Genomic DNA, 15,775 nt, shown 5'->3' with positions numbered 1-15,775 from the left:
CCCCAAGTGCTCAAAAGTCACAGATTGAAGGCCCCCTTGGGACCAGCAGAACATGACTGCCTTTGTAATGAAGCTATTTTTGGTAAAAAAAAAAAAATCCCTCCATTTCCAATTTTAAAGAGCTGGTAGAAAGAAGCCTGAAAATACGCTGAGGTCCTCAACAGCATGGCTAGTGACTTCCTAACCTGCACGATGACAAGGCAACACTAGCTAATATTTATATAACATGTTAAGGTTTACAAAGCACTTTCCAAATATCATCTCATTTTGTCTTCGTAACAACTCTGGGACATAGATGCTATGATTATCTCCGTTTTACAGACGAGTAAACTGAGGAAGGCAAAGGCTAAGTATCACATAATCTGAACTCGGGTCTTCCTGACTCCAGGACTGGCACTCTATCCACAGCACCACAGAACACTTTCTCTTCCTTTCCCTAGCCCCAGCTTTTGTCCCAGCCCCAGTACAGGTGGGTTTCAAGCCCCAGCCAAGTGGAAAGTGCAGATCCTTCACAAAGGCTCATCCTGTGCCACCTTGAGTATCATATGCTGCCAGAGTTTATCATCTCATTCAACCTCACTTTATAGAAGAAGAAACTAAGGCAAAGGGAGATAAAACGACTTGCCCAAGGTCACACAGCTAGTCAGAGGCAGAACCAGGACTAGAACCCAGACCTCTTGAATTGCTAGCGGGTCCTCTTCCTGTGGAGGCAGCTGAATGAAGCTGTGGATAGAGTGCTGGGCTTGGAATGTGGAAGACATGAGTTCAAATCCCCCCTCAGATACTTACTAGCTGTGTGACAAATCACAACCTCTGTCTGCCTCAATTTCCCTAGCTGTAAAAGGAGGACAGCGCCTGCCTCACAGAGTTGCTGTGAGCATAAATGAGATACTTGTAAAGTGCCTGGCACACAGTAGGTGCTTCATAAATGCTTGTTCCCTTCCTTCTTACTATGCCACACCTACTAGATGCTTAACAAGCCTTCCTCATGATGACGAGCATCACAGAGCCACTGCTCTGCAGGAGGTTTGTCATCAGCAGACCAGCCTTCGACCACCTGTCAGAAATCCGACTTAACTCTTAGATTTATCAACTAGGAAGGAAATGAATTCATTTTTCTAATGAATTAGCCCTAGACAGGCCCCACCCTTTTTTGCCCCCTGGGCAAATGAACTCACTTTTCCAGGGCGGGACTTGGCTAACTGAAAACCCTAAACTTCATCTTGGTCCAAAATGTTATCGTCCTTCCCCACTAAGTGCAGAAATGCTTACGAAGGGCAAGGAAGGAAATGGGTTATACTCCCGGATTAAAGATGAGAAAGCACTCTAAATGTTACAAAAACCACAACGACCAAGAACAGGGAGGCTGTCTGGTCCCTCTTGGACATAAGCGCCGGTCACTCACAAGCACTATCCATTATTTCTGGCTCTTCGCTCTTGTCAATCTGCCTTCTCACTCTCAAGCTGTCTCCTGCATGGACCACATTTTACGCCTCTAGATGTCTCCCTTGGCAATCTCCCACATCCTCAAGGACCGAGCCCCTGCCCAGGTCAAAGTAGAATCAAGCAACTTAGCTTGCCAATTTCCCAGAGGTCACAGGCTTCCGTTGCTCTTAGATTTCTACACTCTCTACCCTGTCCCATCCCCTAAGCCCCACCAGCCATGCTGGGCAGAACGGCTCTCATGCCAGGGTTCCATTATCAGGACCACTTCAGGGATTCAACCCCAGGCTGGGAAAAGAGTAGAAGACTAAGATGAGGGTTTGATTCTTCTCTTCCCATATGACTCCCTGCTCCCATACAACACAGGATGACTCGGATGGCAGCATCGAGTGCATAAACGAGGAGAGAAGGATCAACAAGAAAATCTGCAATGTCAGCTACCCATTTTTTAAAGCAAAAGCCAAGGTAAAGAGCTTGGGGAGTATGAGGTGGGAGGAGGGAGCAAAAAGGGAAGGGGGGGGCAGGAAAGAGGGCAAGGAGGTGGGAGAAGAGTAGACAGCCAAAGGTATGGGTAAGGAGGGGTGCTTTCAAGGCATAATATTTTTCTTATCATAGATCATGTAAGGACCTTTCAAATGATCAAAGTATCAGGCTGAGGTGCCCTCCTCAGAGCTACCTGGCCAGTCTGTCCAAAAAGTGCCAGGCCCTGTGCAAAGCACTAGAGATACAACAAAAGGCAGACAATAGCCCCTGCCTTTAAGCATTCTAATGGGGGAGGTGGGGAGGAGACAGCATGAAAATAACTACATACAAACAAGACACACACTGGATAACCTGGAGGTTGTCAACAGAGAGAAGGCTAGTCCCATCCTTGGGAAGGCCAAGACATGGGTCAGAGGATCTTGTGCTCTGACCACGGCTACTCTGTCTCTCTCCACAATAGGACAATCTCCCCTTAGACACAAGCCTCCTTAGAGGGAAACCCCCTTTTCATCCCCAACTCTAATTACCCCAATAGGTCCCACCTTTCTTTGCCCAGAAGAAATAGTCTCACTTTTCTAATCTCTGGTCCCATTGACATTGTTCTGTGAAGACAGCAAGACTTGGCAATAAATCAGCCAAATTCCAAAAGGCCAATTAATATGCTACATAGCATGAAATCTATTATTCTTAAATCATCCCCTATGTCTCCCAATCCCCTCTCCAAATTGCATGCTTGCCCATGGAAGACCTTGGGGAAGTTTATTAACACTTTCAGGCCCCTATGGGCACTTCCTGGGAAGGCAGGAGGGACCCAGGGGTAGAGCAGAATATTTCATTAACCCAAATGAATGAGCTGTGCATGGAGTAAGAAAGAGGGGGAAGACGGATGAAGGCAACTTCTTGGACTCAAAATACTGCCTTATAAAACAAAGCCAGGAGGGAAATAAATCACAGCTGTCAGCTGTGTGCACTTGGGGATGGAGACAAGGGATAAAGGAGGTGGTAAGTTCAGAGAGAGAGAAGCCAAGAGAGGAGGAGGTATTTATCACCCAGGCACAGGATCAGGGGTAGGGAACCTAGGGGTTTTTCAATGGCACTATTTGGAAAAATGGAGCTGGAAGCCAGGGTCATAGTATCTAACTCATCAGCCCCTATCTTCACCAAATCCTCGAACAGCTATTTGGGATCAGGGTGGAGGAGGGAGAGAGGGTTAAAAGGAAGATGCAGTGGGAATTATCACCAGGTATTCTGAAGTCTGGGGCAGCTAGGTGGCGTAAGAGGTGAGAGTGCTGGGCCTGGAGCGAGGAAGACCTGAGTTCAAATTCAGCTTCAGACATTTAGTAACTGTGTGACTCTGGGCAAATCAGGCCTTAAGTTTCCTCCTCTCCAAAATGAAAAGTGGTGGACTAAATTATCTCTAAGGCCTTTCCAGGTCTACATTCTATGATCTGCAAAGGAACTTCACCTTGAAGGGCTTTGGTAAAATGGGGAGAGGTAGAGGAGATCATCTCTCAAGTCTTCCTAGCTCAGGAATCCTATGATTCTATGATCATTACCCTATCCCAACCCTCATGAAGCCCACACAGAGACATTCCAAAACCTATTTTTCTCCTTGTTCCCCTTTGCTTTCAAAAGAAGAAAAAAGAAGGGGAACAATGAAGAAAGTCCCCTCCCCCAGTAGCTGTTTTCCTTGGCTCCTTAAGAACCATCCTGGCAGCCTCCCAAACACCCCATTGACATTTCAGCCCATGATCTCTCCTAGTCCAGAACATTCCCAGCCAGCGAGGATGTACTTCTGGTACAGCTGGACAAGGGTTAGACCCAGCCCCTATCTGAGAGAAAGCTGGGAATACAGAATGGAGTGTGGTAGTTGCAGCTCTCTCTTCTGTGCCCTAGATACTAAGCCAACTGCCTCAGGGATCTCTGGCTTTCTAATAGGTTTGCTCTGATTGGTTCTTTTCCTCTTTCTCCAGGGAGCTTTCCGCCTGGATTTCGAGTTCAGCAAGTCGGTTTTTCTTCAGAATATGGAGATCCTCCTGACGGTTGGCAGGTCAGGGGGCCATGTTCTGCTTGTCCTAAGTTCTTTCTGCTAACTCCAGGTGTCCAACACTCTTCACATATTTGCCTGCTCGCACTCCATATTCCATGTCGTAGGCATGAGATACACTCATAATAAAGCAATGCATCTCTTCCAGAGTGCTTGCCTCAAAGAAGCTCTTTAGGGGAGGTGGTGTAAGTACTACTGTCCTCATTTTCCAGATCAAGGACACTCAGGTTTAGAGAAGTTCAGTGGTTTTAGAAGGCCAAGCTGTCAGCAAATGGAAGAGCTGAAACCTGAACCCAGATCTCTCTCTCTCTTTTTCTCTCTCTCTCTCTCTCTCTCTCACACACACACACACACACACACTTTCTCTCTCTCTCCCTCTCTTTCTACTGCACCACATTGCACAGAACAGACATGTTTTCTGCCAGCCCACAGACTTGACCATCTGCTAGGGGAGGCAAGATAGGCAACAATGGGAAACCCCCCCAAAAAATGTACCATGACAATTACAAAATAACCTATAGGCCGCGTAATCAACAAAATAATAAGTCAAGCCCTGATCTGTAGGTTTGCTGATTTCCAAGGTGTAAATGCTCACCATGAAAATTTAATAGTCCATCTCTTGGGAGCTAGTTCAAGCTGCCTCCAGAACACCCCTGAAAAGAGTGTTGAGTAATAGATATTATGCCACTGCGCTAGGCTAAGCCAGAAACAGACTTGCCTAGAAGCAGTGAGTTTTGAACCACGGGGCCACATGCTCTCCATCAAGGAAATCCAAAAAATCTACTAACCAACATATAACTGAGGGAACAAGCTTTTCTGCTGTATATCCTATTACTATTTTCTTATTATTACAGTAAGAGTTTGATATAAAGCTGATTGATGTCAGTGGGTAAGACAGGTGTGTGTGTGTGTGTGTGTGTGTGTGTGTGTGTGTGTGTGTGTGTGAGCTAGGCTAACAGTGCTAAGTCCAGCTTTTCCTGAGCAGAGTGGTTTTGGAGGCTGTAATCTGACCTGAAGTACATCCACAATGCTAATGGGGTATAACACAACAATTTTGGGGGAGGTGGTAAGGGGTGTGCCTGTATGTAAACACACTCACACCCACGGCTGGCCCAAGGCAAAATTGTGAAGCAAAGTTCAGTTGACCCTTTCTGCTCTCCCCCCATACTTCAATGCCCCACTCTCCACTTTGCCCATTCCACCCCCTCTTAACAATCCCATCTTTACAATTCCCACTTTATAGGAAAGATTATAGAGGGAGAGAGAATATGTGGAGGTTACCTAATGGCCCTTCCATTCCCTAGCGATATGAGTGGGCTTATGAACTGTGTGTGTGTGCTCTTGTTTTCCTGCCTGACCTTTCCCAGAGTAGCTAACTAGTTGCAGAGACCATGAATCTCTTAAGTAATAAATTGGCTTTTCTTGTAAAAATATTATCTAATATTTATATAGTATTCTAAGGTTTACCAAGTGCTTTATCATGTATTATCTCAAAGAGTATAGCCCCCTACCCCTATTAAAGGAAGGGAGAAGTCCTTCTATGATAGAGACAGTTAAGAAGTTGTGATCTTCCTAGAGACTTTCCCACCAATCTGTAATTTAATTTGCAAAATAAAAACAAAACACTCTATACAGATTTGGTGTCAAAGGTTGAAGAGCTACATAACAGCATGTTGAGTTCATGTCTGTAGTTAAGACAAATTAATTATTACAAGGAATTTCTACGTGACCCTGAAGCCAAGTTATGAATGACTTATGTATGATTTAAAGCATTCCTGATCACTGGTGGAGAGAAAGGGAGCAAACCAGTTAAGTTCCTTTATGAAGAAAACCACAGTACTAAAGTGATTTTTGCCTCCGTGCATGTGTCCGAGTTATGGACCAAACACATGAAAGCCCACAGTAAAGAAGAAAAATTAGCCAATCCATTAATGAAATTAAATGACCCTCTCTGCACTTAGGTTGTCCTGGCTAATCCTTTTAGTTTGAGGTTTGTTTTGCTTGGGTGGTTGGTTGGTGTTAGGTTGTGGTTTTTTTGGGGGTGGGGGAAATATTTGGGAGGAAGGGAATGTCAATCTTTATTAATTCCCAAGAGAAATTAAACTACATGTTTGAATTCTCACAATTTTTTAATTTCACAATTTGAAGTTTAGCTAAGTTCTCAAGTACTGACCCCTGAAAGCAAGCTAATGAGTGAATTACTCTCAAAATAGAAATACAATTATAATGCTGATTCAAGGATTTCCTGGGTTTTTTCCCTTCGGTTGACAGGACCTACTGTTTGTTCTTAAACTATGAAAATGATCCATCATATAATCCTTTTTGGATGCTTCTTTCTGGCATGGAAGTAACCCTGGTCTCTCAAAGGATACGTCAGTAGAGGACCAGCACTAAGTCCTACTTAGCTGGAATGGCTTTGAGTAAGGACTTATCATCTGAGGACCAGTTTAGCAAAGTTCAGAGATCTGTCACTAGAAAGCTAGCCCACTAAGCCATAAGTTGTTTGTTTTTTAACCACAGCAACTCATGAAACCATCTACTGAGATGTGGAGGAGTTTTGAAGGAAGCTCCCATAAAGATACATTATGGGCCTTTTGAAGAACTTAAGTATATGTATGTGATGATAACTCACATTTATATAGCAATTTTAAAAGTCTTTTCATGTACATATATTATCTTATTTGATTTCCCAGCAGTTAATAAGTACAGTGTTTGGCACATGGTGAGTGTTCAGCAAATGCTTTTTCATTCATTCATTCAGTGATACAGCAATCCTTTGAGATAGGCAAAGCAGTAAGTACTATACTGATGAGGTCAGAGAAGTAAAGGAACCTGTCGAAAATCACACAGCAAGCTAGGGACAGAACCAGATCTAGAACCCAGATGCCTTCATTCCTCTTCCAGTGATTTTTTTTTCCATTATACTGTGCTATCTCCATTTGTGTGGTTGTACATCTAGGATTGGTTGCGGAAGGGACCTGGGCTTAGAGAGGTAACTGGTAGAAGGATTAGAGGGAGAACAAGGTGACATCTCCTCCAAAAAGGGTGTCCTCAAGTTCATGGATATATCACAGCCTGAAAATGTTGAGAAATATTGATCCCATCTGTTCCCCCTCTTTCCAAAAGAACCAAACCAGCCCACTAAGAAAGAGATTACTCAAACTTCCCAATAACCAGCTTAAGTATTTGGCAGCTCTAGATACCAGGGAGTTCTTATTTTTGTCTGACCTGAATCCCTCCCACCCTCCTAGGTGAGCTCAGTACTCAGACTGGCTCTCTGTGTGTGGAGAGGGTGTGAACGCTTGACTGTTGTTTTCTGTCTTGATTTCAGTGACAGTGAAGAGCAGGAAAGTACCAAAAAAGATAACTCAGCTCTCCTGAATTTCCACCTTAAATACGAAGCTGACATCCTTTTCACCAGGTATGAAATCATTCTCCGAGACTCTCTCAGGTCCAAAGGGGGAGCATCATGCCAGCAGCTCACAGTTATGTGGCAGTCTAAAACAGATCCAGTTACCCCTAATGGGACAACACAGCAGAAGAGCATAGGGCATCCTAATAGGAAAATAAGGAGTTAGAAATCCCAAGTCCACATGGCTAGGCAGGGTACTAGAACATGGTGCTTATGCCAGGGGAATTCATAAAGATAGGAGAAGACATGATCCCCATCTTTGTGAAAGTCGATGGTAGCAATGAAATCCCTTCCCCTAAGAGCTGAGAGTCTAATGGAGAAGATAATGTTTTGATCCTCAGAGAACAAAGTCTGATTGGGAAAATAGGTCACATACAGTAGGAAAAAAAATTAGTAACATTTAACAAGGCAACATTCAAATAAATACAAATTAGCAGATGACGAGCCTGTCTCCAAAGCATCCAAGGACTCAGGTTTCTTTTCTCCCACTCCCAGACCCTTGTCCTCAGTTCCCAATACCTTTTGGAGAAGTCCTGGCTAGGTACCAGCCTGAGGTCCCAGACCTCTGTAATAGGATAGAAATAGATATAATATACTTAAGGAACCCTAAGGGAGGTCTGTTTGCGTATCTATATATCTCTCTCAGTCTCTGTCTCTCTCTCTCTCATTCTCTCTGTCTCTCTATCTCCTCCCTATCATGGGATGGCCTGCCCTGACCCATTCTGACTAACAATTCTGTCCAACTTCCCTATAGAAGTTCCAGCTTGAGCCGCTATGAGGTCAAGTCCAACAGCTCCTTAGAGGATTACAACAGCATTGGCCCTCCTTTCCAATGCACGTTTACGGTAAGACTAGACAAGAGCAGGGAAGAAGGTGAAGGATGTAAAGCTGGGGCCATATCTCTGGAAGGGACACCTGGGGTCTGAGCTAATGCTGTCCCAGTACAGTGCTAAGACCAGTGGCCTAGGATTCAGTAAATCAATGTTCTAGTCCTGTCTCTGCAAACGTGTGACTTTGAGCAGGTTCACGTTACCTCCGTGGACCTCAATTCCCCAGAATAGAAAGATGTATTACTGTCCTGCCAGCTACAAAGGCCTGGTATGAGGAAAGAGTTATTTGTGAAAATACTTTGGAAAAACACACGAAGTACCATACCAAAACAATGCCTAATGATGTGTTTGGATGATCCAGATGGAGGCACCATCACTTGGCTAAGGTCACACACAGATAGTAGACCTTAGAGGGGCCTTGGAGATCATTTGGTCCAGCCCCTTCATTCCAGGGGTGGGGAACTCTTGGCCTCAAGGCCGCATGTGGCCCTCTAGGTCCTCAAGTGCAGCCCTTTGACTGAATCATTTAAAATTTGAATTTGAAATCCCCAAATTTGTTCTGTGAAGTTTGGATTCAGTCAAAGGGTTGCACTTGAGGACCTAGAGGGCCACATGTGGCCTCAAGGCCATAAGTTCCCCACTCCTGTTCTAGACCCTAAGACTCCAGTAGCACAGTAACCTATTGATAACAATAAGTGCTGACATTTGCATAGCCCTTTAAAGTTGGCAAAGCACTGCCTACTCAAAGAGGGGGAAGAAGCACCTGAGAGGGAGAGAATTTGGAACCGGAAATTTTTTTTAAATGAATAGTAACAATTTTTTACATGTTATTCGAAAATATTTAACGAAATAAATAAAATTTTACTAAAAATGAAAAAAAAAGTCAACCAAGCACATTGTAGACATTACCTCATTTGAGCTCTTGAGATTACAGGTATCACTATTTCCATTTTTCAAGCGAGGAAAGTAAGACTCAGAAAGGTTCTGACGACACTCACACAGGGTCACACGGCCCCCAAACACTAAGAGTCAAGATTTAAACTTAAGTCTTCAGGGTTCCAAGTCCGGCACTTCATCGTCCACTAAGCTGTGCTGCCTTGAAAAACCAGATCAGAATCATCTCAGGGAGAGACGATATGTCTACAAGTACGGCCCCCAAGACACACATACACACTTCCGAAATGTCACCAAAACACAATGTTGTTGTCCCTCTACACCCAGCTGCAAACGCTGGAAAATCCACCAACAGCTGAGAAAGTAACTAGCCCGAATTTGGTATCCCTCCATTTCCCCGTGTGCTTCGTGCTTAGACACATATCCTCGTTTCTATCTTTCGCTTGGTTTCTGTAAGCTCTCTCAGGAAGAACAGCTGCTTTAATGGCTTAAGTGATCAGCCAGATCAATCCAATCTCTTGACTGGCTTCATACTCTGTTATGATTGTATCCATCAGGCAGTTTAAAAGCCTTGATTGTGCACCTACTATGTGCCCAACCCTCTGCCAGGGGCCTTCTAAAAGATGAAATAGGGGCAGCTAGGTGGCACAATGAGTAGAGTACCCACCCTGGAGTCAGGAGGACCTGAGTTCAAATCTGGCCTCAGACACTTGACACACTTACCAGCTGTGTGACCTTGAGCAAGTTACTTAACCCCAATTGCCCTGCCTTCCTCCCTCCAAAAAAATATTTTTTAATTAAAAAATAAAAGATGAAATACAAGTGAAGGAGAATAGCAATAGCTGATGCTTATGTAGCCCACTGAAAAGCAACAGTGGATACAGAGCTGGCCTAGAAGACACGAGTTCAAGTGCTGCCTTGGATAGAATATTGGCAGCATGACATAGGACAAGTCACTTAGACCTCTCAGTGCTCCAGGCAACACATTAAACAAAACTCGGGAAAGAGAGTTTCCCCATCTGAGTGTTACCCATTCTGATGAAATCACAAGGCCAGTCCCTCTCTGGCCTTTTAGTCTACAAAGCATTCTCTCATCTGAGCCTTAACAGAGCCCTGTAAGATAAGTAGTGTATTACTGCTCTTATTTTACAGACGAAGAAACTGAAGCTCAGAGAAACAATATGACTTTCCAAATGGCACAGCTAGTGAGTGATGGAGTCAGGCCCCTACCAATGCCTTCTGACTCCAAAGCCTCAAGTCTTCAAGTTATTTAGTCTAACTGGGGGACGGAGGGGGGGGAGGGTGAGGCGCAACATACACAAAACAGACATTAAAGGTTAAACTTGTATGATGCTGACTCTAAATGCAAGATTGTAGATTTGGGGCTGGATGGGGCCCTAAAGGTTATAACGCCGATCTAACACTCTCAGATACGGAAACACACAGGAAATAACTTGGCCAAGGTCACATCAGGCCAGGGGCAGAACTCAAGTCTGGGCCTGTAAGCTGGGGGCTCTTTTCACCATACAATTTCTCCTGGAGTTCTAAGGAGGGAAACCCACCTAGCCGGGGACAGGTGGGAGGTAAGAATAGACAAGGAAAGGGGCTCAACTGTAGAGGCCTCCAAAGAGCTAATGACTGTAATGGTGGTGGTTGCTGGGTTTAAGAGGCAGCTTAGCACAGTCGATAGACTATTCAGAATCAGGAAACCCTGAGTTCAAGTCTTACCTCCAATACATACTGACTGTGTGATCCTAGGCAAGTCACTTAATTTCTCAGTGACCCCGGGGAACTCTTTCAGACTCTAAGTGAAGCAGTAGATCTGCATGAGCAAAGAAAGTTTCTCACCAGAACCTCCCCAAACCAATGAAATTATAGAAAATGCATGGATGGGCTATAATACAGTTATCCCGTGTTGTATAACAATGTCATTGTCATTAGCTGCACAACTCGTTTACTTGATGGAAAAGGAAGCAACACATTAGAAATTACGGACATCTCAGTCTCCACACAACACGGTCCTGTAATGCTTCCTCGCTAGACTGACCCCCACTATTCCTTCAAGGCTCCCCACAATCCCCTGCCCCAGTGCTTGGTATGCTAATACCTTTTCCCTCTTTCTTCACAGATCCTGAACTTGGGATTTTTCCCAGTAGATGGGGTCACAATTAAAATCACGGTCCCCATTGCCACAAGAGGAGGGAACCGCCTACTGATTCTGAGAGACTTCGTGAATCAGGTAATGATCTGCCAGGAGCCCTCTCTATGATAGTCTAAGGTGGGCATAATACCTTTCCCTGAGCCAGCAAAAACCTTGCCCAGGGAGCAAGGTCCCTGCAGCCCCCTTCCCCACCATCTGGAGCACTGACATATGGTTTATTTCACAAGGAAAAGATACTCCTCCCCTCATCAAGGGGAGAACAGTGTCTGATGAGCCCGGTTGTAAGACTGCATGTGTATCTGTTTTTATGTGTCTGTGTAGGATAATAGAACATGCAACATCTGGGGAGACAATACTGACTACCGACAAGCTCCCACTGAGGAGGACCTGAGCCACTCACCACAGCTGGTAGGGACCCCCCTGGGGAAAGAGGGGCAGAACGTGGCAGACTCAACAGCTCTGGTTCCTGAGCATAAAAGCTATTTTCCTCGTAGTCAATAAGTACCAATTAAACACCTAACAGGTCTCCATCCTGAAGCTATACCCTATGAGGAGTACAAATAATGAATAGGGAGAGAGCACCGTGGGCCAGTGAAGTCAGGGAAAGATTTGTGGTAGTGGTCGGATTTAGGTTGGGAAAAGGAAAGAAGGGCAGATATTCCAGTATTGCATAAAGAGTAAATATATATATATATATATATATATATACATAGAGAGAGAGAGATCTATTTATAATGTATATATCTATCTCATATGTGCAACGGGACTTCTGACCTTTGTAATATTCATAAGGTAGATAGAAAATATTTTATTTACTTATTTAATATATGAATAAATAATAATATATAAATAATAAATAATGTTTATTTATTTTGTTATTATTTTTATTTACCTATTCATTATTTACATATTATTTATATTATTATATATTATTCTATTATTTATTTGTTACCTTTGTAATATTCATAAGGTAGATAGGAAATATGTTATTTATTTTCTACATAGGGAAACTGAGGCACAGAAAGAGAATTTAATTTAACATTCATGTATTGATTAAGTATCTATTATGTATAAAGGACTACCACTAAAATTATAAAATAGGTCTCCCAGCTCACATACTTTGTTTCTTCCTTAAGGCAGCAAGGACACAGTGAATAATGACCCTGGCTTAAATAATGAACCTGGGGCTAGTCTGAGTTGCTCAGCATCTCTATACCTCAGTTTCTTTCTCTGTAAAATGGGAATAATAAGGCTTACCTCAAAGCATTTCTGTGGGATCAAATAATACATATAAAACTTTTCAAACCTAAAAGTGCTATACGAATGTTGGCTATCATTCCACTGTACCAAACACCACTAGTCTTGTCCGTCTGGAATCCAAGAATAGACTCCTCCTCCAGCACAGTCTTATGGGGTCCTTCCAGCTTTACCACGAAAGCATCCACCTATTTGCAGGGCCAGCCTGATTCATGGGAAAGAGATCATAAGCTCCAGAATCTCCACTGTCTTGCTGTCCCGCTTCAGGTCTCAAGGCCTGAGATAGACTCCATCCTGCCTGACTCTGGGATTCTTAGCTATAGGAAGAGTCCTCAATTTTAATAACTGAGCTAGTCATTTCTCTTCCCGCTGTTCAGGTCCAGTCTGGGAGAGAGTGACCTTACCTAGGCCTTGCACAGAGTAGGCTCTTAATAAACATTTGTGGGATTCAATTAAACTTGCCTCTCTTGGATCCATCTTTTTCAGAATCATAGCAATTCAGATGTGGTTTCAATCCAATGCAACGTGAAGCTGGCCACCAACCAGGAAATGAGTTTTCGCCTGCTGGGGAATCTATGGCTGAAATCCCTCAAAGCAGTAAGTGGTCAAGTTCCTCCCTGACTTACTCCCCATTCTTGGGCTCTCCTAATCCAGCTAAAGAATGGAGAACCCAAAAGGGGATTCAGATCCCCCCCAATTTCCCAAGAACAGAGCCCCTCTTTAGGTTCTCCATGGATTGGTTATCTAATTTGTGGGTTATTCTTAGCTAGTATTCCATCTCAAACCAGCCTCCTCCAACCTACTCCCTTCATTAATTCTTCCACCTTCCTCCCACTCGATGACACTTAACTGAACAATCAACATGTAGTCAACACTGTATTGCAGGATATGCAAACAACCCAATCTCTGCGCTAAGCAACTTATCTTCTAACAAGGCCAACAAGATACAAACAGAATAAAATGAAGTATCAGTACAAAAGCCAGCACAAAGCAGTGCTAAGTGCCGAGCAGGTGGTCCAAAACGGAAATGCTATGGGAGGTCAGAGGAAGGAGGGCTCATTGTAAACTGGAATAGTAAAACAAAGCTACATGAAACGGGTAAGATTGGCAGAATGTAATTAGGCAGCTAGATAGATATGCTGCCTAGATAATTACAGAATGCCTTCAAAACTAATGGAAATCTGGATTACACACTAAAGTAGTGTATGTCATTGACGTCTGGCTGGCCTTAGATATGTTCTTCCTATCCTTGGATCCCAACAGTCTTCTCTTCAGTCCCCTGGCCATCCTCATTCAGTGGATAAGCTCCTACCCTCTGTAGTCCACCTAATACCACTAGCTCAAAAAGAAATTCCCCATATGCACTGAATTCAGGACAAGAGCTAGAGACCTCAAGATCAAATGGAAGCGAGCAGGGGTACGGGAGCTGAGGAAGGGTCTCAGTGAACGATAGGTGATCAGAGAGAGAGTTGGGAAAATACGGAGTGAAGACAAGGGCTGTGGATTGCCTTGTCATACTTCCCCCCAAGAGGAGGTAACAAGTTTAATTATGGGCCTGGGGCATAACATCCCTGACACATAAATCGTAGAATGTTAAAAGCAGGGAAGGTCTTTAGGCAACATTTACTGGTGGAAAAACAGACCCAGAAAAGCCTTGCTCAAGATCAATCTGTGCCCTGGAAAGAACACTGAATTAGGAGTCATAGAACCTGGGTGCTCCCAGAGTGAGCTTTTTCATCTACATGTAACAATCATTACACAGCGGCACCTGCTGAGTAAAATGAGAAATAGAAAGGTTGGCCCAGATGACCTTGAACGCCCCCTCATTCTCTCCCTTAATGTCATTAGAGAAATCAAGCTCCCATTGCTGCTTTACACCTATTATTTGGATCAAAATGGCAAATATTAAGCACTCACTCTATGCCAAACGCTGTCCTGGACACTATAACAAACCAGCCTGACAGCCCTTCATCTGGGCACTGAGAAAGGGGTTGACTCTGGGTCTTTCCCTGGGTCACTGCTGGGAAAGGCAGGCATGGTTGGGAAGAGAAGGGGAGAATGAAGCAAGCGAACCCAAACAACAACAAACACAATTCCAACAATATAAATAAAGAAAACACTAGTAGGCATAAAACCCAGGTCAAGCTAGATGGAACCAAAGGATCTGGCAAAGTACACATTTCTTCTCTTATCTTCAGTCAGCTATAAAAGCAAATACCAAGCATTACTGGTCCCAGTCATTCTACTATGTGGCACTATTTTCTAATAATACACCTCATGTGAGGGTTTATTAGAAAATGTCTTGTATCAAAATGTGTTTGTTTCTGAAGGAGTGGAATGGGAAAGTAGTTAGTATATTGGGTGGGGGATCTTTATCTGGCCTCTTGGGACACAGAGGTGGGCTGGGGGTAGAAGCCTCTCTGTCCAGTGCCAGACAACAACATCCCTGTCTCTGGGCAGCTCAAGTTCAAGTCTTTGAAAATCAAAATCAACGCAGCATTGCAACGTCAGTTCCAGAGCCCCTTCATCTTCCGGGAAGAAGATCCCAGCCGGCAGGTGAGCTTGGTGGGGAGGAGGGAGTAGGGAAGGACTCACTGGGAGGGAGAGGTAGCAAGACAAGAGCTGGGAGCTCGGACCTGAGAAGTGGCCCTGGCCCACTCCATCCCCCACTCCAAATCCAGGCCGGCCTACTCCATCCCAGAAGGGAAGTCCACAGGGGGCAAGGGCCCAAGAAGTCGAGATTAGTCTTCTCTTCCCCATCCCCACTTCCCAAGAAAGGCCAGCAAGGCCGGGTTATCTCTTAAAAGCAAATGTAATAATGCACTTTAGATTTTACAAACCTTAAAGCAATCTATAAACTTTTATTTTTTCTCTTTTTCTTTGGGTCTGTCTGTATGATTAGTTTATTAGTTGGTGAAATAAGAAACTCCATTCAGTATGTCCACTGAGGGTGGACTCTTAACTCAGCTCCCTGCCCCTCACCCTATAAAATGAAAACTTAAATCCATATAAATGCATACTACATGTTCCTTGAAAGTCATTTGCAGGTTGACCGTTTGTCATGGAATGTTTAGAGGGAGTTGCTGTTTTAAAGGGGGGATCTGATGATGCTCTGAATCATTGTTTGGGAAGTAAATCCTTTTGCTTTCAGCAAGGCACAAAGGTCTGGCCAAGCACTTGTATAAGGGGATTTTACTGTGGTGATGATAATGATGACTGATGATACAAGGGGCTTGAAGAGAAGTCTG

General features: G+C 44.0%; 1 protein-coding gene across 1 annotated transcript in view; it reads left to right on the top strand.

The window, feature by feature from the left end:
* ITGA11 (integrin subunit alpha 11) overlaps positions 1–15,775 on the top strand; it is a 149,625-nt gene that overhangs the window by 130,193 nt on the left and 3,657 nt on the right. Inside the window, exons 21-28 of the mRNA XM_036736583.1 lie at positions 1,810–1,908; positions 3,900–3,976; positions 7,305–7,394; positions 8,140–8,230; positions 11,238–11,348; positions 11,592–11,678; positions 13,014–13,124; positions 14,988–15,083. Of these exons, the coding sequence (XP_036592478.1) occupies positions 1,810–1,908; positions 3,900–3,976; positions 7,305–7,394; positions 8,140–8,230; positions 11,238–11,348; positions 11,592–11,678; positions 13,014–13,124; positions 14,988–15,083 (762 nt within the window). The remainder of the gene's footprint in view (positions 1–1,809; positions 1,909–3,899; positions 3,977–7,304; positions 7,395–8,139; positions 8,231–11,237; positions 11,349–11,591; positions 11,679–13,013; positions 13,125–14,987; positions 15,084–15,775) is intronic.

Source organism: Trichosurus vulpecula, chromosome 8 (genome assembly GCF_011100635.1).
Source record: "Trichosurus vulpecula isolate mTriVul1 chromosome 8, mTriVul1.pri, whole genome shotgun sequence".
Taxonomy (NCBI): domain Eukaryota; kingdom Metazoa; phylum Chordata; class Mammalia; order Diprotodontia; family Phalangeridae; genus Trichosurus; species Trichosurus vulpecula.
This window is presented reverse-complemented; position numbering and strand designations above follow the sequence as displayed.